Genomic DNA, 24179 nt, shown 5'->3' on the forward strand with positions numbered 1-24179 from the left:
TTTATAAATTAGATAAAACTCAACCCAACCCCAAAAACAGACTTAAAAAAGTAAAGAAAATTATCCAAATTTTATAAAAAATATTTTGTTTATATTTTTACATAACGTGAGACATCTTAATTAATACAAATTTCCTGAATGTTAAGGGTACATTTGTGATACCTTATACCAGTACATGTTAATAATAGTCGAGTAGTATAGTAAGACATTGAAAAACAGGGAACCTATGAGCCTGCGACAGGGAGCAGTATAATGCAACCGGCGAGGAATCAAGGTTGACGAGCTTGGCATCTTTGGAACCACTTGTTTCCACTGTATCTGGAATTTTATTGGATGAAGAAACTGGCCACATGATTCTAATCAAAGAAGCTTCTTTGATGATGTTATTTTCATCCATGGAATTAAGTCAATTAATTATTTCTAATTTCCGTCAAATGAATTCACTTAATAAATACATTTTAGCACAAGGATAAAAATAATAGGATTGAAACCGAAACAGAAACCAAAACCAAGTTAATACCGTTTACATTACTTTAAAATGGTGGGCATTTAGAATTTTATAATATAGGCAAAGTCATGGATCAAGTGACATAATTTAGGTAGATTTCATCGATCACACTGGCCTACACGGGAGGAAAAAAAACAAGGATAAAATGAAATAAAATAAAGTTTTCGGCTTCTTTATCAAAGTCTTTTTAAAAATTACCCCGAAACCTCAAAGCCTTGGTATTATAACCTATAAAAGGTGAGCCATCTAAACTTAATTTAGCAGTTGTTGATAAAGCTATCAAACACACTTGAGCCGGCACATAGAGCTTAACAGAAAATGCCTTCAAAGAGGCTTCAATGGAAATCCTTAGTACTTGGCTGTTTTCAAGCTAAGAACCCTTCTTTGGAAGCTCCAAATATAGTTTCCAAAAAAACATCTTCAAGTAGAATCTCCCTCTCTGATTTAAGCAATTACTCATCACTCTCTATCATGAGTGATTTGTCCAATTCTCTTGTGGGATCAAATCTTCATATTTTCACTTGTCAAGAGCTCAAAGAGATCACACACAACTTCAGCAAATCAAACTTTCTAGGGGAAGGGGGGTTTGGGAAGGTATATAAAGGGTTTATAGATGACAATCTTAGGCCTAGATTGGAAGCACAGGCTGTTGCAGTTAAGGCCTTGAACTTGGATGGAAAACAAGGCCACAGGGAGTGGTTGGTAAGAATTGGCTTAACATCTCAATTTTACTATCGATATTCTTCTTCGTTTCAAGTGGTGAAATTGACCAATTTTTTTTGTACTATATAGGCTGAAGTAATCTTTCTGGGGCAGTTGAAGCATCGCCATCTGGTTAACTTAATTGGATATTGCTGTGAAGATGAGCACAGGCTTCTTGTGTATGAATACATGGAGCGGGGCAATCTAGAGGAGAAGCTTTTCAAAGGTACATGCATGTCTTTCTATAATTGGCTCTCATTATGAAAGAAAAAGGGAAAAAAAAAAGTGAAACAAAAGATGGTTTGGAACAGTTAAAATAACTTTCAACTATACAATTGCGGTTTTTCAATGATTTCTTACAAAACAGTTATCCTTCTAAAATGCAGGTTATTTAGCAACCTTGCCTTGGCTAACAAGAATCAAAATCGCAATTGGAGCTGCAAAGGGACTTGCTTTTCTTCATGAAGAAGAAAAACCAGTCATATATAGAGATGTTAAGGCCTCAAACATTCTATTGGATGCTGTAAGTTCTCATTAGCCTTTTTTGCATTCAATCTATCAATACTATTCAAGTGATCACTATGTTTTAGTTCATTAGAAGCAACACAAACTGACATGTACAAGCCATTTTATTTTTCAGGATTACAATGCCAAGCTCTCAGATTTTGGTTTAGCAATAGATGGACCAGAAAAAGACCAAACACATGTTACAACTCGTGTGATGGGTACCCGTGGTTATGCTGCTCCTGAGTATATAATGACAGGTATTCCATTCAAAACCAAATTTAAACCAACCCCTTTAATTTCATTCACCAAAATTTCATTTTATTAACTCATCATGCCTTTTATTTCTTCCTTAGGCCATTTGACAACAATGAGCGATGTATATAGCTTTGGAGTTGTTCTCTTAGAGCTTCTCACAGGAAAGAAATCAGTGGACAAGAAAAGACCCACTAGAGAGCAAGATTTGGTAGAATGGGCAAGGCCTCAATTGAAGGACTCCCACAAACTTGAAAGAATAATTGACCCAAGACTTGATGATCAATACTCAATTGAAGGGGCTAAAAAATTTGCAGCCTTGGCTTATCAATGTCTAAGCTATCATGCAAAGAGTAGACCCACTATGCGAACCGTGGTTAAGACCTTAGAGCCTCTCATGGAATTGAAAGATATCCCAATTGGCCATTTTGTTTATGTTGTACCCAATGAAGATTCACTCAAAGTGAATAATGCAAAAGGAACAGAAAATGGCCATGATGAGATTGAGATCAATGAAGTTGATGTAAAAACTAAAGAAGAGGAAAAGAAAAAGGAGAAGGGTCACCACAGGCAACGCAAAAGTCGTAGCAATAGACGTAGGGTTAAGCCATTAAGGTCTCGTGCTGTTTACTCTGACACTGCTCTGTATAAGACTCTTGGTACCAGTCTCTATTCTCCCAAACAAGCACCACAAGGAGATGCACTAGATTGATCTTCAATTCTTCATGACGTAATCATAGCTAAAGATAGGAGAAAAAATATATATAGGTCAAATTCCTTGTATTTTACCATTGAGTTCTCAGATCAAACAATGACTCGTAAATATTTTTTTCAATATTATATAGTTCCATTGAAAATATGTTATGGAATTTTAAAATAATTCTTGTGACATTGTTTAATTTGAGAACTTGATGATAAGAATACAAGGAACTTGAGGGAAGTTTTGTTATAGTAACAACAATAACTCGGGAAGAAAGGGAAATGTATTGTACGTCATGCAACTAAAGGTTTTTTTGTTTTTGTCTACTTTGATTTTGATATTTTCTTTTCAGAATTTTCAACATGTTTTTTTTTTTTTTTCATTATACAATGTCCTTCTTTAAATTAATCCTAATTACACGCACATAACCTAAAAGCTTAATGGTTTTTTAATTTAACACATATTTCACATTCACAAAATGTGAGTATAGTTTAACATTGTGAAGTTAAGATTTATCAAAATTTTCTACCTTATCGTAACAAAGTGGTCTTTCACGTTAAGCTCTGTGTCTTAAGCAAGTTAATTTTCAATTGTATGTTCGGATTTTTCCACTTTGTTTTTGACAAATGTTGCCGTTCTCATGGTGCCTTATGTAGGAAGCAAAAGAAGATTAAAGAGCGTAATCGAACCCTCTATTCTCTGTTCTTGGCATTTCTTTCCTTCTTCTCACCCTACAAAGTCATAAACGTTAATTTGAAAAATTATTATTTTGAAAGCGAAGTGAAATGGGCCAAATGATTCATAGACTGGTGCCGTTGACTTCTGCAGCGTGTTGACAAATGGTTGTTTTTGAGATTTTGTGGATTAGATTTTCCAAAACTGTGGCAGCCATGTTCTAGCAGATATAGATTCATTTGATTTTGTATATGGTTTTGTATTTCTTGCAATTTTTTAAACCACTCCCACCTTGCATGTGGAGAATAAAGTAAAGAAAATAATAGCCAAAAGGGCATGATTAAGAGTTTTTCTTTTCACTTTAAACTATGAGGGCGAATAGATTTCAAGTTTAGGTGCTTGAAACTACTTGGTCATTCAAGATCAATTCTCAAAAAAGTTAAATAAATAAAGAAAAAAAATTACAAACAAGAAAAGGATCAAGTTGTCTTTAGCACAACAAATTCCTCCAATTTATCTTTTTCTTTCCCTCTTATTTGATATAAGAATTAAGGTGTCAATTGTTAGCTTTAATAATTTCAATTGGGTAATTTTCTTACCCAATTCAAAGTTATAAAATTGCAAGAAAACATGACAACAATTTCACACCAATCAATCAGACTTACTCTTTCATTTGGGCTAATTTCATATCAACCTCCTTTACCAACCCCAACCAGCCATTAGTGGGGTTAATGAAAATCACTTGCGGTAAGGCTAAAATCACAAATTAAGAATCTCCAACTGTCTTCTGGTGACATGTCAACAATCAAAATGAAGACTATACTAATCAATCGATCGCCACTAGAGAAAGAATTGGCTCACATATTCAACAAATTCATGGCATAAATTTGGAATGATGTCATTTACAATTTCCTAATGACACCGTTTAAAATATAAGAAATTATTTATTTGCTCAAAATAATTGCTGATAAAACACATTGTAGAACGAAACTGTAGGACACAAGGATCTACAAGCGGACACTAACTTTGTGGTCCAGCGGTCACACATGTCTAGCTAAAAATAAAGCAAGTTTGAAAATTAAACACATTTTTGGATTATTTATAAAAATCAATCTCCACTAACATCAATGAGATCATGAAATAAGTCTTTTTCAAACCCTAACTTTCCTAAAAGCAAATATTGATCACATAATATACAAAAATCTGGAGTCATGTGGAATGACACAATCTTTTTCGTCTTAGTTTGTTTGTGAGCCAAATTTGTGTGGAAATTAGTACAGGGAAATGGGGTGTGCTATAATATCAATATCTTGAAGCTACATTGTTCAACGAATCATAACAAAGTTAGGCATCATGCCACTTGGAACATTCAAAATTCTTCATATTTAATGATCTAGTCTAGACTGCGTGTATTCTATTGAAAATTTGCAAAGGAAGGCCACATATATAGGATTCAACATGGGAATGAAAGATTTCGTCTAACTGGTACCCATAGCTAATGGATAGAAAATGATACTGTGACTTGAATATTTGTTGCCTAAAAGTTGGACTGGAATGAGTTCAATTCACGAATCCACTAAACTTGTGTGTTCTAAATACTAATCAATTTTTTTCCTTCATTTTTCCATATTTTCGTCTTTCTCTATGGTGGTAGCTGAATGCTGAGCACATTCACATCGGGAACAAACCCAGCAGTGCATGGCGTGTTATGATTGCAACACAAAGCTTTTCTTCCATTTGAAGTACAATTCACATTAATTGGGTATTTTGTCAGAAGGATAGTGTATGTGTTAGGTAGAGCCCACAATTATATACATAATCCATTCATATGGCATAGCCCGTGAAACATTTGGGGAAGACTGGTTTCTCAATTCATTATAATTTACTGTGCATTTAGATAGATAGTTTAAATAAGTGCTAATTCAATAAATTCTTATTATACGATAGTTTATATCATAAATTTAATTATAAAATCTATTAAAACAAATTCAAAATTTAATAAAAAAATTAAAAAAACTAGCAGTTTTACTATTAAGCTGCTTTACCTCTTTAAAAATCAGGTTTACATTTCTTCATCCCACTAATGATTCTGATCCATGTCGGCATGTAATACTCGTTTATCATATGCGACTCTAATTACCCTAAGAAACGTTCACATTTTTTAATAATCGAGTAACGCTCTTTAGTACAAAATAATTTCGACTAAAAAATAAATGAATGATGAGAACTAATCAAGTGCTGAACGACCATTCCTGAGAGGTTGAAGTTTTAAATGTGACTGTTAAAATGAAGGAACATAAATACCAACTCACTCTTGGTCAAAAGTAATTCTAATAGTATAGTATGTGTAACAAAAAATACTTGAAACTTTATGAAGATTGTGCATTTTGTCAATAGATAAAATCATATTTTACGTTAGCGTGACAGAATGTATTACTGAATCTGAATTTGGAACTTGTTCATGATTATCTCACTGCGAAATCATTTTCATGTGTTGAATAACAAGTTTTACATTTTTCACACCTAGAAAACTATACCCCGTATTATAATAAGAAAATATATTATATACTGCATTAATTGCTCACAACATTTTCAATTATCTTACATAATTAAGTAGTTAACACGTCAATGTCGTCTGCAAATTATGTATAATTAATATTCTTCGTGTTAGTTTTCAACATTAGAAACTAATGCTAATTTTAACACATTTTAATGTTAAAATAAAACAGGACAGCGATACACTAAACAATTTCAAATTGCGTTCGCACACCATCTCATGCTCTAACACGACATCATCATATTTTTTCAAATCAAAGCACCAAAGTACTCCTCACAGCAGACAAACGTGAAATGATCGAGTTTTGATTTTAAATTTTTGTTTAGCATCTTAAATTTAGTACAAAGTGTAATACTAAAAGCCAATAATATTTTATGCATCATATGATTCTTTTTATTTAAATAAAAGATCAAAGAAAACTTAAAATTATAAATAATGGTAAAATCACATGTCATAAAAAATAATAAAATACTTATATTTAAAAAGCTTAAAATTTTAGTGTAAGAATTTATAGCTTCCAAATTTGAAGTAGAAGCGTAGGATCAACAAGAGCAACAATAGGTTATGGTTTTGTCAATATTCAATTGCACGACTACAAGTCTATAACCAGCAGACCATGACGTATCTTACATGTACTTAAATAACATCTCTATCCATGTGCTATTCATTACATAGCCAATGAATTTTGTATCATTCTATTTAAGTATTTTCTTTATATTTGAATTACATTTTTAAAACACTTACGTGTGTGTATATATATATATATATTATCTTTTAGTTATTCAAATAATAAAATTATTCATTATACATATTTTTGTTGGACATATTAAAATTTGAGTACAAACTTGATCTAAAAGCACAGGAGAGTGGGCTTGAGGTAATGAGGTTGAATACATAAATTGCTTATCTAAAAAATTTTGGCAATTTAAGCTCGTAGATTTCCTGCTTATAGAAATTTTAATGTTTTACTATGTCACTGATGTGCAACTTTATTTTGTAACAGTCACTTCACAAATTCTTTATTATATCTATCTAATTGTATTTCACAATTTATTTATTTTATTTTTAAACTTTTATATTAATATTGACAAGAAAACTATGATAAATAAATGATATTGTTTTATTACGTCCATAACAAGGTCTCATTACCTTTTAAAACATAAAATCTGTTGTGTATATATATGTATATATATATATATATATATTCAAAAGTTTTTTCTTTTGGTCCAATGGAGGAGCTACATCCCAAATTTAATATGAATTTTAGGTTTTATATTATAATCGTATTGTATTTTATAATCTTTAAAATTTACTACTTCTCTGCTATTATGAATGTTTTTTCTTTGTCTGATTGCTATTATGAATCTGATATACAAAGTCTATAGGATTTCATTGAGGCCGCTAAGCCCATTATAAAAGTCTAGAGCGGGCCAGGCTCTAGATGGGCCTATCTGTACGAAAGTAAAACCACACAACGATCCAGAAGAAAACGGACCAGAGCTGTAGATAGGTGCATATTTCTAGAATGCTATTATGAAAAATAATGCATCATTGAGAATTCTTTAAATAATCATCATAGCAATTGCTTGCAGAGGTATTTTCTTAGGTGTATATAGGCCCCAAATTTCATCCACATTCAAGTCCTCATTCTTGATGTTATCAGGTAGTCTCCAATTAAAGGCATGCAACATATTGGTAGGATCACGTACATCTTTGGCAACATAACATAATTATTCAAAGCGTTTAGCACTGGGAAAAAAAAAAAAAAAGTGAACAAGAGTTTCACTTTGCACATTCTACGGCCCTGTAGCCAGTGTGGGCCATAAGAGGACGATGTAATACCATCATTGGTTTTGGGGTTTTACTTTTGCACCCTTTTTTAGCTCTTTACACCTCATTAAAAAAAATTATATATATAAATATATTTCAACCAATATAAAAATTTCATTGAATTTGGATCCAATGATGGGCCATAATTTTGGGCCTGGTGGGGAATAAATATGGGCTATAGTGATAAGAACATCATGAGACTAGGTTCGAATCTGAGTATTGAAAATTTTCGTATTTCCTAATGAGTGCTCTGTCTGAAAAGCTAGGCCTGTGACACCCATCCCACCAGTCTCATGGGGCATAGAAGACATGTTTACCAAACCTCTTTTTGTCTGATAGGATAAGACCAAACGCCTGTCTTCTTGAAATAGTTTCTTTCTTTTGTTTTGTCTCAAGTACGGGGCATTTCTACTTTATTACTTTTTGCTTTATATCAATAATCGTAAATGTATTTTAGTCCAATTTGTTATAATTTAACTTTCTTCAATTCACATTCAAGTTGAGAATTTTATTGCATCCATATATAGAGAAAGAAAAACATCTAAAGAAGTACACAGTCCAATTTGGCAAACGCTTACGCTTCACAAATGATATGCTACCATTTATTACATGACTCCAACTTCATAACTCTTTTCATTATTGTTACAAAAGAAAAAGGAAACTTTCTTATTTCTTAGGCTTAAAATTAAGCCATTCCCATAACTTGAGAGAGAGAAACCCTTTGGATAGAGGCACTGTTCAAAGGGAATAAAGATGGTGTGGAAGTCTAGGCTCAACAACTGCTTCTAGAGGTATTTTCTTAGGTGTAGACAACCCAAAGATCTCATCCATATTTATGTCCTTATTCTTTATGCCATTGGGGAGTCTCCAATTAAAGCCATGCAATAGGTTAGCCAAACTTGCCTGAATGACCTTAAGACCAAGAGGGTACCCAGGACACATCCTTCTACCAGCACCAAATGGCAATAGCTCATAGTCATGCCCTTTAACATCTATCTCCTTACCTATAAACCTCTCTGGTCGAAATTCATTTGGTTCGTCCCAAATTGAAGGATCTCTACCAATAGTCCAAATATTGACAAGCACTTGAGTCCCTTTTGGGATATCATAGCCATCAATATGGCAATCCTCACGAGCCAACCTTGGCACTAACAATGGTGCGACAGGGTGTAGCCTCATTGCTTCCTTAGCAATTGCATTAATATAAGGTAAGTTCACAATGTCCTTCTCTTCAACCCATCTTTCTCTCCCTATTACCCTGTCTAACTCCTCTGTTGCCTTCTTGAATAACTCTGGCCTTCTCAATAGCTCAGTGATTGTCCATTCTACAGTTACAGCTGAGCTCTCTGTCCCACCTGCTATTAGGTCCTGAGGAACACCCAAGTGGAAAAGAAAATTAATAATAATTAATAAGGATCATAATCAATCTCCGAGATTTTCATAATCTGCTATAATCTTTAGAAAATCAACTAATGTAAACTAGGATAATAATATAAATATTTCTGACCAATGAATAATGAAAGATGCCACAAGAGATCAAAATGTGAGCCAAACATTTATGTTTGAAATTTGAAAATAATTTTGCAAAGGTCAAATAACTCTAAATAAACCATATAGTTTATAGCTATTTAGAATATGTAATAAGGGAATTGGACAATATTATTAGTTTATAGCTATTTAGAATATAAATATTATTGTTGTTGTGTAAAATTTGGCCCAACTGATAAAATTAATTAGCAAAAAAATTAAGAAACTGACAAATCAGACCGAGAAGAGTTGGCCTGGCCCCACAAAAGAGGAGATATTTATATCATAATTCATGTTTCGATTTAGCAAGCAAGACTGGCTTTTTCTTTCAATAATTTTATTATTTAAATTATTAAAATAAAATATAAATTATTATTATATACCACCCGGGCCTACCGCCACTCTGTTTACATAGTCTATTGTCTCTTGACATTGACGAGTAATCAATTTCCCTTACTTCAAAATAAAAAAAGAAAAAGGTCGCTGTATAGACTTCCAAATTCACATCTCTAAGTCGTTAGTTCGTAATAGTCAAGAAGTACCAACATTAAAATCCACAATACGATTTGCAAAATAACCAATAATACTAAAAGAGGTTGATTTTAATTTAATACAAAACTTAACAAAAATTATTTATATTTTTTTAATTAAAATTAATGTTTGTATTTTTACTTTTTCTAATATTCTTAAATTATTAACGATTTCGAAATTCTTACACGTTGCTTATGTTCTTTAAAATATTTTACAAATTTATTCTTATGACCATTTCCACGAAAATACATATGCACGTTAAATTCTCATTATGAAAGGATAAACAATACAAGACCATTTCCGCGAAATTGCGAGCACGTTATGTCATGGTTGTTCGATTGGACCATCTGCTAAGAAGATAATTTAAACTAATACTGTCAAAGTTACTATTATACTCCACCATTTCACATCATTCATCTTTAAAATTAAATACTATACCCAAGAGTATATATTAGGTGGTTAAAATCTTAAAAATACTCAGCCAGTGATTAAAATTTTTCTAAAAAATAGAGTGATTAATGATTAGACACGTACCTGAGTGAACGCTTTGACTCCATGCCTCTCAAGCTTGACCTCAAGAGAAGGATCCTCGGCAAGCTGCAAGAGCACATCAACCATATCCTTAGCCACATAATCTTTCACCCTTTCTTTTCTCTCAATGTGTTCATCCAACACGTGTTCCATAAACCTATCAAATTTTTTGCTCAGAGCCTTCATTCTTTTCACGTAACCTTGCAAGTCCAAGAAGTGAATCCAAGGAATGAAGTCCCCAATGTTGAGGACCCCATTAAGCAAAAACAACTCATCAAGCATTTTCTTGAACTCGTCGGGGGAAATAAACGCGTTTTCAGTTTCTTCTAAATACTTTTTCCCCAACACCATGCGGCTTATAACGTTGAGACTTAGTGTTGAAAGATGGTCTTTCAACAAAATGGTTTTGTTTGTTGAATGGAAGAGTTCGTTGAGAAGAGCACGTAGCTCTTGCTTTCTAATGTACTCATATTCTTCGAGCCTCTTCGCACTGAACAATTCCATTAGGCACATTCTACGAGCCTGGCGCCAGTATGGCCCGTACTGGGACCAAGTTATGTCTGAATAGTTGTAGGTTGTGTATTTACCCGCCGAGAATTTGGGCCTGCCGGCGAGGACGGCGTCGTGGGTTTTGAGAAAGGCTCTGGCCATTTCCACGGAGGAGCCCACAACAACGGGGTGGGACCCGAACCAGACATGCATGATAGGCCCGTATTTTTGGCAGAGAGAATGGATGGACCGGTGTGGGAGGGATCCAATGAGGTTGAGGTTTCCTATGATGGGCCATGGTTTTGGGCCAGGTGGGAGTTTGTATCGGCGGCGGATGACGCGGCGGCTGAGGAGGAGGAGCACGGCGAAGGTTGCAAACCATGCGGCTGCGGTTGAAACCCAACCTTCCAACTCTATCGCCATAGTGGGTTTTGGGTTTGAGTTTTCTTCAGTTAAAGAGTTGAAGGGGATATGTTTGTTTGTGAGGGAAGTGTGTGAGGGTTTAAGGGATATATATATACATACGGAGCAAGCAACACGCATTACAATGGCAGACAAAGCAAAAGTTGAGGCCCTACCTCGGTTCTACTAACTTTCCGTGAACCCTGGTTTTTAAATATATAACTATTTCTCAAGCATGCATGTGGCTCTTTTTTCTTTTTTTCTTTTTACTTATACTTTTTCACGTGGAAAGGTAAATAAAAAAAAGTTGGAATGAAGATAAAAAAAAATGTTACATTTTTTCATTATTTTGATAAATAAAAAGGAAACAAAATACTTCCATTTATTTGATAATAAAATTGATATTTTTACACAACCATTTTTTATGTGTATTTAAAAATATAAAATAAAAATTAATAAATAAATTTCATTTTTTTAATAAAAAAATATTGTATTTACATTTTTATTATGTATCTTTGAAAATATGTTAAAAATTTATTATAATGATAGTTAACTAAATAAATTAATCATTTTATTAAGTTTCTTGCTTTTTAATTCCATGTAAAGAAACGTTTATTTAAACTTGACATGATTATTTTCTCTTTCGTACCTTTTCATGTTCCCTGTCTCCATTAATTTTCTTCTTCTTCTTCTTCTTCTTTTTAATTTTGATCCCTATTTTTAATCTACATGAACCCGGTTGTTGGTGATGCAAATCACAAGGAATAGCTTCAAAACTTTATTTCGATTTGATTATCAGCAATGATTGGGCAACTGACTATCAAGTCAAGGGGGTAGATTCAAATATTCTCCAAACGATTATTATCAGCTTCAAGGCGATGATTTTAGGTGTAAAGCCACTGCCTAACCTTAATTTTTGTACTCACACGTGAAAACTCACTCTGCTTTTTTTAATCACACTATTTATCATTTTAATTATAACTAATTATCTTTTATTTGCCATTCCTTTTGTTTTTTCTTATAGGGGTTTGCGGTTCACCGACTTATTTTACATTTTAAACTTATTTCTATTAATTAAAATTAAAATTAATCACTATGGTAATCCCTTTTTCTTCAATAAATTCCAAAACAACGTGGACAAACGGGCCATTATGCACATTCATCACCATAAATTATTTCTGATGAGGAGAGAGAACAGTGAGGATTAATACAATGAAAAGACAACAGATAACATTTTCAGGTACAAACAATCTCTGCTGTGCTGCTTTCATATATAAATTATTGAAGTATACTCACAGCATGACATGAAATTCACAAGCCAGCAGTCTTTTATTGAAGTATACTCACAGGATGTTTATTATATGCCTTTTAATGTTAATTGATTTGTTTAGTTGTATCAAATTAATTAATTAATCAACAACTTATAAACTATGCAATTATCTCGGCACCGCTGTCCTTGTATGATAAAATAGGAATATTAGCAAGACATGTTTATTATATGCTTTTAAATGTTTTTTTATTTATCGTGAATTAAAATCTATTTAAGATGACTAAATAATCTCTTTCAATTATATATATATATATATTAAATACAAAGATTTTAAAGTATTTCAACAAATATTCTGGTTACATATTTTATGGTCTCGAACTCTCCCACCTCGTGAGAAACATGTGCTCGCAATATCTGACCCAGTATTAAAAAATGGCGTGAATCAACATTTTCATTTTAAATTTAAGAGTGAAATATAATAATATTTGATCGCCAATTATTAAGGACGAAGGGGATGCTCACAAATAGTACAACTTTGAATGAGATTTAATATAGATGAAATTATTTGGTTAGCTTTTATAATTTATTTTAAATGTTAACTAAATGAGATTTTACTTTTTTTAAAAATTGACGAATTCTTATTTTTAAATCTTTTAAATAAACCTCTACTTGTTAATGATTATTGATTTTTCGTTAAATTATAATTTATTGGTATACTTAATAAGTCGATTGTGTCTCCTCCAGTTTCTTAATGAGTCTGCAGAAGGTGCAACATGGGAGTTTGACTGCTGGGGAGTCAACATTTGGCAACGATGTCATTTATGAATAATATATTGTTTGATAAATATCACTTTGAAATGCTGATCAATAAAATCTTTATTTTATTTTATTAGATGGTAAATTTATTGCTCTGAAAGTAGAATGGTTTTGTCGTTTTAGAAGCTGGTTGGTTCTTAGGAAAGCGATAAAGGCATGGTTGTTAAACAAAGGACGGGCATTGAATGATTGGGCTTTTAAAAGAAGTAAGAATTGGACATAATTGACTAGAAAGATTAGTAGCCTTAATTAATGAGCGAGTACTTGCTAACTTTGTTCTTAATGGAAGAAATGTTGCCAAGTTAACTTTTTTCTATTTCTCTTACATCAAACGAATTGACGATCACAGTTTCTGTGAAATTTCATAGTAAATTGACTTGAAAGGACTCCTAACAAGGTCAAGGTCTCCTGCTGCTCCAACCCCGTTCCGTCGTCTTTCGTGCAAAGTTTCCCCTTTTTTAGTTTTAAGTTAAAACAGATAAATACGCATTTTATTTTAATATTATTTTTTTATGAAAAATTAGTAATAAACAGTAAATAAAATGTATTTATTGAGCTTACTTTGCACCTACAACTGTTGTATGAAAAGTTAATTTACCTAAATTTTCAGTTTTCCACTAATTTTTAATTTCTCTTTAATAAATTTTTATTATCTTTTAATTACTTAAAATTAATTTTAAGGGCATGTTGATATCAACTTATAAAAAGTTGAAAACAATGAAGGAAGGGGTAGACAAAGAGTGTTTTCCAAAGTTCAATGGTCTATAAAGTAAATATAGAAAAACTTTTAAAAAAGTTATAAATTTTATACTTTATTATCCTTCTAATTTTCTGTTTGGATTATTTGTAATTTTAGTCCGTTCAACTTTTTTCCTGAGCTAATAATGGTTCTCTATATTTAAAATTAAACTGGTAATTCTCCTTTGCATTGTATAGGCATCATTAAATATACATATTTTTTAAAAATAATTAATTAAAAATATATTATACGAGTATTTTAAATTTTAATAATTTAAAAAAGAGTAAATATTGTATTATTGATAATATATATTATATTATATTAAACAAAAAATAATTTCAAATATATAAAAAAAATATACATAAATATTTAATTAAAAATATTTATTGTAAAGAAACATATAATGAAAAAGAGAACTAACTCTTACAAGTACTTTTGTTTGAGAAAGTTTTAAAATAAAAAACGTTCTCGTTTAAGAAATCATATTTACAAAATTTATATAAAGATTGATAAATTTGGTTTTCCTAATTTTTTAAATTTAAAATCCTTAAATTGTATTTTTTTATAAGAATATCTGAGAGATTATGATGGAATTGGGACATAAAAAAATTATAAAAAGTCTAAAAATTATTTATTTAGTTGAAACTTGATAAAATTAAAAGAATGTTAAAATATGTGATATTGGAGTTTGGAAAGAGAAAAAATAACATTTTTTATTTGGAGTGAAATTTAGTAGTTTGTTTAACTTCGTTAAACAAAAAGAAGCAATTTAGTTTATTCAATTTATAAAGACTTTAAGTAGAAACTGAGAACTTAAAAAATTTATGTACAAGAAAATTGATAAGGAGACAAAATTTGCTTAATTTTAACAAATAGAGGAACTTAATTGATTAATATCATATATAATTTAAATTAAATGGATGAAAAGTGTAATTAAACTTAAAATTTAACATAATAACAAGCTTCATATATATATATATATATATATATATATATATATATATATATTATATAGTTTTTTGAAAAATTATTGGGAAAGCAGTACGAGGCCCATCTTTTCTGCCCTTATGTATGTCCTTGTCTGAGAGGATTTGGGCTGCTATATTGGTACACTGAGATTGACTAACTACTATACTCAAGAACTTCCATTTGGTAATCTAGTTTCCATTTCATTTGTATAATGCAGAATTTGTTCTTTTTTTTAAAGATCCACGTATCCTATTGGTATTAGTTATTTGGGATGTTAAATAAGAGTGTTTTTTTTTACTCTTTACTTGTACTTGATTGCCCAGGAGAGTGTAATTTCTGCTACCTAAGTTTCCTCCTAACATTTGGTTATATTTTAATAGTCCATCCCACAAATAACAGTGCGTGTGACTATTGGTTTTGGTGGTTATTTGGATCTTTCGGCCTTTGGATCTATGATTTAACAGAAACCGAGATAGTTGTTGGGCTTATAAAGCCTTTTGTTACCCCCACAAACATAGTATGTACTATGGTATATATTTTTCTAACGTGTTGAACTGCATCATTATTTTGCTGATTCATTTGAGTTTTGGCCTGTCACATTCTGAACTCATGCATGTGAAATCTCTTTCCTCTGGTATTGTAGTGGGTACTGTGAAATGCACTTTATTTTTGGTTTTCTTGAGCCATAATCTATGCAATTTGATTTAGATCAGTTGAACTTGACTTACATCCATGTCATGTTTGTTTTTGTGGTAGTTTAATGTTCAGTATCATTTGGAAAGGGTTGTTGCTGATATTTACCACACTGTTTTTCTAGCTGAGTTCCTTGTAGTTTCGCGAGAGTTGATTTCTCGTGATTGTCAATGCTTGAAAAATTGACTGCATGGTCTGTTTTTGTAGTAAATGTCATGCCATTTCTCACTTGTTTTTGTTGATATATTCAGTGCTGATGCTTGTCATTAAATGAAGTTGCCAATTAAAAGAAGTGGGTCTAATTTTGTGCATGTTGTTAGAGTAAAAGTTATATTAATTATGGGTGTTCACTTCTTTTTTAAACTTGAAGTGAAGTTGTTAAGGTTTAAGCAAGAAAAAAATTTGAATGGTCTGAGATCACATGGTCCCAATCATTTACTCCATGACACATGCTAAATTTTTTATTTTTTGTAAATTATAACGTCCATACACACAACGTGATTTGTCAGAATTCCATGGTCTACCATGTACAAAATAATGAAGGGACTTAAAGTAGCTTTCACTCTAATCCTTTTTCCTCTAAGTGGCCCGTTTCTATAACACAACCTTACATAAATGATGAGAGTCAAACATAAAAGACTGGTTCATAAAGTGGAAGACTACGTACATGAATGCCCCGTATTGAATCAAGGAAGGATGAATATGAGCTATGCATACAACTTCACTGTATCTGGAATGCTAAAGGATTTTGCAAAAATATTCATAAATATTTGCAACTTGCAATATCAAGTGACAATTCCTATAAATGAGGTTTATGATTTTGAATTGAGGAAATCTAACTACAAAATACCGCAAAACAAAACTTCCCTCGTCCTGTCATATTCGTCCCAAGATTTGTTTCTTTTCATTCCATGTTCGTGTACTTTTTGCCCCAGTTACAATTTAAAGCGCCTAGCACTGGGAACATTTATCCTATCACAAAAATGGAAACTTTTCTTAATACCACTCTAAGTTTGAACTTCGAATCACTAAATAGATGCTGACAGCTTATTGTTGTTAAACCCTTCATTTCTAAATTTGGTTAGGGGTATCTTTTTGCCTAGATTTTCAGTATTGCACACGTAAGCCCATTATTATATATACATAGCTCAGTTGCTTTAGGTAGGATGATTTAAAGCTGACAATGAAGTATTTGGCTTTGATCTAGTAGAACTTGTCCTGTGGTTATACTGAACAATTCAGAAGTTTTGTTGTTTTCCAAAGATGTCAGATTCCGTTGCATTTAAGGGCATACAGAATTAGAAATTCTTGGGTGGCAATTTCCTAGCATGTAAATCAACCTTTGACATGCTTAAGATTGAATCAACAGAGATGTTCAATTTTTTTGGACATGGTTTACACAAATTTACACCTATTGACTTGCATGCCTAAGGTAGGAAGTTATCTCCTAAGAATTACTCGTTGACATGACTGTAAGAGATTGAACCTAAAATCCTTCGAATCGCATCCACCCTCGTCACTCGATCTTTTGTTATTGGATGATGTTTCTTGAGATCTTAATTAACCCCATAACAAGACGGGCTCGGTCCCCCTTCCTTAACATTTTTTAAAGCCCAAGCTTCAAGATCTTATAATTTTTTTTAGTTTTGTTAATTTCATCCTTAGAACTAAATTTAAACGTCTAAAAGTAGTATATTTATTACTAACAAAACACCATTATTACGTTGAAGTTAAAAAAGTGTGATAAATATTTTTTTCCTCAATAAAATCTATTACTAGTTTGTTAACTTTTTTTCATTTTATTTATGGTTGGATAAGATTACAGTTTATTTCTCTGTTTTGGTCTGATCATGTTAGTTCAGCAAATTATGGGTGTATATGGATTACAAGTTGCAAACTACGGTTTGTCTCAATGGAAAAATAACGTTTTATCGCTTCTACTCATACTAAGATTATAAAATCATGTTTAAACAAAGCTCAAAAACTCAACCATGCATAGTTTTGCTCAGCGAGTTCTTTGTGGGTGAAACTCAATTTTCATTCTCCACATTAAAGTTTAGGTGGTGCAAACTATCATCCAAATATATTTTTAATTTCATGCACCGATTACTATTTTAATTTCATGCAAACTATCACCTTTATTACATGCACCGATTCGTTTTCTTCATGGGCAAACACTGGTTATTTTAATTTCTAATAAATATATTTTTGTTGAGAGAAATTGATAATTTAGCATACTTTGTGAGATACGGGCACAAAATTAATTAAATGGAAAATTAGAGTGAAGCTCAATGGGTTTTCTGAAAGTTTGAGGAGACGTAAATGCGAGAGTATCATTACTATTTTTGTTGACAGATGCATGCCAATTATTTGTGTCTTTATATGGCATGATTTTTCTAAAAATAGAAGAGACATAAACCAGGTACATTCGTCCCTTTGAAGAAGCTTCACAGTAAGCTTACAGTAACAGTATCATTAATATTTAGCTCGACTAAAGCAAGTTGGATTTCTCGACAAGATCAATGTTGATTCCCATGCTGCACTAATTGTATTTACTATTTTAACGTAAATATGCTCTTAGCTATATCTAATTTGAGGCAATCGGAATCCAAGTTTAAAAAAAATTGTGATACTATAAAATTATACAATTTAGTAAAATCCATCGCTGAATGCCTTGCTTAGGATGATTTTCTCTAATTGAAAAACTTAATAAAACCCGCAATATTTGCAATAAAAAACAACATAATAGTGCAACTGAAAATAAGTCAATGTGATAATAATAATAATGATATAAACATTCACACCACCTCCATCACACCGAACTCACTTTGATATAGTCTATACAGCCTTAGGTTACCAATATATATACTAAATCTTATCAAATCTAAGTACAAAATGATTATCCACTAAGTCACTGTCCACAGTAGTAACTATTAAGGCAATCACATATTAATGCTTATCAAAATGTGAGATGTGACGCCCTTATTTATTAGTTTGGGATATTTATGTGGACACACTATTGGGTACTCCTCTGCAAGTAACACCAGGTTCAGAGCTAGGAGCAAGTAACTCATAAGGCAACACACCAGCACCACAACGGTTCCTTAGAGTCCTATCAAGGTTCCTGCTATCAATCACCTTCTCTATCTGCCTAATCTTTGCAGAGAAATCATAGAATGCCTCAATGATCTCAGCATCACCAGACCAAATGGAAGGTTGTTGCCTCTCTCCCAAGTACTCCTCATCAGGTGAGTGAGTGGAGAGTGTGTCAACCACAGCCATAAATTTTGTAGCTTGCAACAAGCTAGGTAATGCATTAAGAAAATACTTTTGTGGGTCAGCAAGGAAACTTGCATACTCTGGATCACTCTCTTCGGGTATTAATCTTCGCATCAACGGTGGACGATTTGGCACGTAGCCACCATAAGGATACTGCCCAAAATTAAGAGCAGCATGTTGTGCAGATGCATTCCAAATTATTATGGAAAGGATGGAGACAAGATCTTCACTATTGCTCAACGTGGGCCACCAACTTTCATGCCTAAGATCAGCATGACCCACATTGATTGACTCAGAGTACCAAGATTGTAGCTCTTTGTCATTGCATATAAGGCTTGAATGTGGATAGTAATGGTTCACATAGGTGCGAACCCAATCTTCTATTGCAGACCAAATTAGTATCCCATCAGCTGCATAAGGGTAATCTTCCAATACTAGCTTTAGACCATGTGGCTGTGTTGGGTCAGGTACTGCCATTCCCCTACAATGTCCAAAGAGAAAATCTTTGTTAGATTTGTTTGAAAATTGCATACACAAAAGAAAGCAAACATCAATAACACGTAAAGAAAAAAAGTTGGCACTCTTTTCAGTAAAGGCCAAATTGGTAAAAGTTACTAAGAATCTAAGATATTTAATAATTCAGGTCTCTTTCTTTTAAAAGTCAAGTTGGTAATAGTCACAAAGAATCTAAGAAATTTAATTACCTGCGGATGAGATCTGCAGGGAGGCTATCCATGTCAAAGCGCCAAAAATTTTTGTAAGCAGCAGAACTAAGCTCCATGGCATAGCGACCAGGAGTGAAACAACTTTCAATGATTCCATCAGCATGGATCAAGCTTTGGCGAGCTAAGGCATTGATCTCCAAAGTGTACCTCATGTGTGGGTCCAATAACTTGAAAATTGGATGCATAGCACTCAATTGCCTATGAGCCGCCAATATAAATGGTTCCACGCAAGCATGTGTGCGTAACCTTTATACAATTAAGCAAAGATGAAAAATTTGTTAGTTCACTAGCTAAACAAAAATTCTAAACTTATATATTAAATGAAGATTGTGGTCTAGGCTTACCAATGGTTAACAAGTTGGTGCACCCCAGCATCATTGGAGCAAACATGGGCCTTGGCAAGTTGCCATACCCAATTAGTAGTTGCATCAATTGGAGGTGTAACCACGCGTTTCAATCGCGAACAAGGACCAGCAGGAGGCAGGCTAAGTTCTATGGCCACAGGCTTGAGAGTACCAAGGGGTGTCAAGAAAAAGATGGTACGTGTAGCATACGATTTTCTACCATCAAGAGCATTGATCCCTTCAAGGAAAGGAAGGTAGATATCATGATAATCTATGATAAAAAGCTTATTTTCCTCGATTGCCTGCACAATTAAAAAAATAAATGAGTTTAATACAAGTGGGTAGAGTATTAAATGAACAAAAGGTAATTAAATTTATGAAAAGCTTTGATGTACCTGTTGAACAGTCATGCCATTGAGTTGACTCAAAATGTGTTCTTCCTTAAGAGCAGACTCTTGTGGACCATAAATTTCAGGGTCTAGCTGGCTTACAGGTGGGAAAACTTTAAGGCTTTCAATATTAACAGGATTAACTCCTGCTATTGCTTGGCGGGCAAATTCGTCATCTCGCAGCCAGGCAAATTTGTCCTCTGTTGCACATGTGAAATCGTTAGTTTAATAATATATAAAGATATCAAGTTGATCTTAACATAATAACAATTATACAATACTATACCCACATGTGAAGCATTTTAATTAATTAACAATTTGGGTATAGTTTATTTCATATAATAACAAGTTAGAGCACATATAAAATTAATATGAACATCCGATCTGGCTTTGAACTGACAAACATTAAAGGCTAAACGGCATGTTCTTGTGGTCCACTTGCTAATTAACATCAGTTTCAGACACATTTCCCGTATAGGTAAAAGTTAAAATAGACATGCCAAATACTTTAAAGTATTTTAAATTTAAAATCTAAAACTCGGGAATCTTCCTAGAAAGAGAATAATAAAAAAGATTTACTCAACAAAAAAGTATATAGTATACTCAAACTTTGTAACCAAATTTTTAATAAAAAGAAAAAGACAATAAATTGAAATTAAATAGCAAAAATATACTCACTGGAAATAATCTTAGGTGTGTCATACTTAAGAAGACCCTGGCTGGATTCTTGAATCTTGCTGACAAATGGAATTTTCTTCAAAACTTCATCTTGCAACCCCAATTTTATGAGGAGTCCTTCACTATAAAGGCCATCAACATCTGAGAATTCATTGAAATCTTGATTGTTAGCAGAAAGGCTGGCCTTAAGGCCAGGAATCAAGTTATGCAACACTGCTTTGAGCCTCTTCACAGAGAATGTGTTCTGCTTAGACTCCTCAAAACGTTCATCTCTAGGCACATACATAGGCTGTGGCTTCTCCACACGACTCTCTGCGTACATATCTGCACCACCCAATTAAACATTTAGTTCAATTTTCACCCAAATTAATAAACCCCTTTATTAATTTTCTAATTATGCATGACCACATGCAAAAAAATAATAATAATAATTTGTACACAAAACTAAAGTGTATAAATAGTATAATTCTAAGGATAATAACTTATTTTAGAACAAAGTCCAAACTTTGGTAGTATTAAAATTAAAACCTTTTTGCCTTTCTTTATTCATTACCTGTGTCGGATGGTTCACGGCCAGTACGACACCGTCTTGGGTATGGATACATTTCTGATCCCCCAAGATTTGGTCTAGCAAGTTCAACTCCTTTATCTGGATTTCCCAAATCGTTGTATATGTCATAGTCGTATATTCTATCAGATAAATTTCTAACTCCTTTGCCATCACCTCTGAGATTTCTCAGCTCTTTCTCCCTCAATAATCTAAGCCCAGCAGGTGTATCGCCCGGTAAACATGGCTGTTCCAATAAATTACACAACAAATAAACAAATTTTAAAATTTTATTTTGTGTGAAATATCATATTGTTATAGCAAATTTGTTAAAAATAATAACAGTACAGTATAATAAGAACTTTAGTGTAATAAGTTTGTATTATAATTTACAAAATATCACATTATTTAATATTAAATTCCATAATGTTAATAAAAGTTTTATATATTAATTTCTTTCCTGTAAATTATTAGGAAAAAATATATTAAAAAATCATAAAGATAATACTATCATAAAAGTCATACTAAGTGGGTGTATTCAGTTGGCGGCATAGTTATTGATGGGTCAATTCAAAGGTGCTTGGGCCAAACCCTGGCATGACTCGATGGTTTTCCCACTTTGATGTTAATGGAGCAGCTTTTGTTGTTTATTGAGGAAAATTTAATATCACGCACTAATTGGCATTGAAATAATAAATGAACTTTCTTTTTTATTTTAAGGTAAAATGAAATTTCGATTTTGTTGGCCTTTTCAAGATTCTTCAAAAGAAAAATTAAAGCTGCTTTGACTTTATTTCCCAAGCTCGAGAATAAATAATAAAACAACAAAAATATTGTTGCCTTATTGGCTGCACCCTGGTTGTGTTTTTTTTTTTTTTTTTTTTTTTTTCCGGGGCCTGTTATTAAGACAGGTAAATAAGCTAGGGGGTCATGGCATACTGGTCAGCATATGTCATAAAATAAATCATGACAAGGACTGTAATCAAGGCAAGGAAATTTTTATTGAAATCAATTCATCTTACCCGTGATTTTTAATAAAAAAATTATTAAATGAACTTTCAAGATTTGTAATAAATGAACTTTCTTTTTTTTTCACAAAACTAATAGAAAAAAATAATTTGCTTTTGAATAATCAAATACGAACAAAAAAAAAAAATTTGAAATACTTGACTTACATAATTTTGAAGACTAAATTAAAGGTTTAGTTGTGAAGATTACCTTGTTAGAAAAGAATATCCTCTTTCCAGGATGATCTTTTCTGGCTTGTACCCATGAGTTGCAGGGGAAATGAACTGGTCCACTGGCAAATCCTTCAATGGTTATACTTTCCAAGAAGAACTCTTTCTGATGTTTGTTTGTCACAGTAATAGCTCCTGGCTCTCCAAAGTTGGAATCAACTATGAATTCAGCTGTGTAATTAACTCTCTCTGCTTTAACATTGGACTTCTTTGACCAATCCTTCAGCACTGCTTCATTACTCTTCTTTGCAGCTTTGGTTTCTATAAATTTTTGAAAAAATCAGTTAAGTTATACTCATCGATCAACAAGTAATTTTAAATTCATTCCAGTTAAAATATAAAAATTAGACAATAAATTTATTTATTTATTTGGAAAAGAGAATAAGAGTTATTGAAGTGATCTTATAATATACAGAAGATAAAATGAACCTTTTTTAGAAGGTGAGGGAAAAAGTTACTTTTTTTAAGAAATTGCCAAAATTTATAGCACACCCATTAAGAGAAAAAGTAAAGGGTGGCTTGAAATGATGATTTGGGAACACACCCATAAAATCTTACTTGGATCAATCTCGGTGCTAACAAGTTCAAGCACAACATTCCTTCCAATCCTGTCAGTTAAAGCATCAATATGCTTCACAATGGTCTCTTTCAAATCCTCCTTGATCTTGTTCCTTACTGTGATCACAGCTCTAACCTTGAATTTCACCGGTTTCTCTACAGACACTGAAGAAGAAGATGATGATGAAGAAGAAGAAGAAGAAGAAGAAGAACCCTTCATCAAATCTTCACTTATAGCTGCCACAGGAAACTTCGAAGGCCTTCTCAACCTCCCCACTCTTGTGTTCTCAAAAGGAACAGAGAACCGTGTTTGTTTGAGTTGAAAAGCATGGCGTGTAAGCGATGGAGGGGAAGAAGGAACAAACAAGGACCTCTCTACCAATGAAGAACAACCCATAATTGGTTTTGTAAGCGCCATCACTTGTTCTCAATCTTCACCTTCTATGAGTTTCTTTTTGGAAATTAACTCCTCTCTCTCTCTATGTATAAAAATATGTGTGTTTAGAACAATGATTTTGTTGTATTTGCAAATTCACAAGAATGAAAAGAGATGAGTGTGGAGATGGCTATGGCAGAGGCGTGTCGGTTGAAATGGCATTAGCTGGATCGGATTTCTTTTTATACAGAGAAGAGACCAAAAATAAAATGATTAAATAAAGGTGGCAATTTGGCAAACATGAATCTCACTCCATCGTGACACCGTCCACATATTTTCTCTTTCTT

At 32.5% G+C, this 24179-nt stretch overlaps 3 protein-coding genes across 3 annotated transcripts; 1 reads left to right on the forward strand and 2 right to left on the reverse strand.

Moving 5' to 3' along the window:
• Window positions 1-734: 734 nt before the first annotated feature.
• On the forward strand, window positions 735-2992 carry LOC113849575 (putative receptor-like protein kinase At1g72540). Its single transcript, XM_027479576.1, has 5 exons — window positions 735-1210; window positions 1301-1436; window positions 1597-1733; window positions 1851-1974; window positions 2071-2992. The coding sequence occupies exons 1-5, from the start codon at window positions 827-829 to the stop codon at window positions 2679-2681; spliced, it is 1392 nt and encodes a 463-aa protein (XP_027335377.1). The 5' UTR covers window positions 735-826; the 3' UTR covers window positions 2682-2992.
• Window positions 2993-8426: 5434 nt separating this feature from the next.
• On the reverse strand, window positions 8427-11279 carry LOC113849936 (cytochrome P450 71A1-like). Its single transcript, XM_027480194.1, has 2 exons — window positions 10324-11279; window positions 8427-9099 (listed from the first exon to the last, which is right to left on the reverse strand). The coding sequence occupies exons 1-2, from the start codon at window positions 11230-11232 to the stop codon at window positions 8470-8472; spliced, it is 1539 nt and encodes a 512-aa protein (XP_027335995.1). The 5' UTR covers window positions 11233-11279; the 3' UTR covers window positions 8427-8469.
• Window positions 11280-18308: 7029 nt separating this feature from the next.
• Window positions 18309-24107, reverse strand: LOC113851622 (linoleate 13S-lipoxygenase 3-1, chloroplastic-like). Its single transcript, XM_027482157.1, has 8 exons — window positions 23457-24107; window positions 22879-23159; window positions 21667-21907; window positions 21114-21437; window positions 20442-20635; window positions 20047-20348; window positions 19682-19948; window positions 18309-19458 (listed from the first exon to the last, which is right to left on the reverse strand). The coding sequence occupies exons 1-8, from the start codon at window positions 23872-23874 to the stop codon at window positions 18702-18704; spliced, it is 2784 nt and encodes a 927-aa protein (XP_027337958.1). The 5' UTR covers window positions 23875-24107; the 3' UTR covers window positions 18309-18701.
• Between the last annotated feature and the right edge of the window lie 72 nt (window positions 24108-24179).

This window comes from Abrus precatorius, unplaced genomic scaffold (genome assembly GCF_003935025.1).
Source record: "Abrus precatorius isolate BTA unplaced genomic scaffold, Abrus_2018 Scaffold9, whole genome shotgun sequence".
Classification (NCBI taxonomy): domain Eukaryota; kingdom Viridiplantae; phylum Streptophyta; class Magnoliopsida; order Fabales; family Fabaceae; genus Abrus; species Abrus precatorius.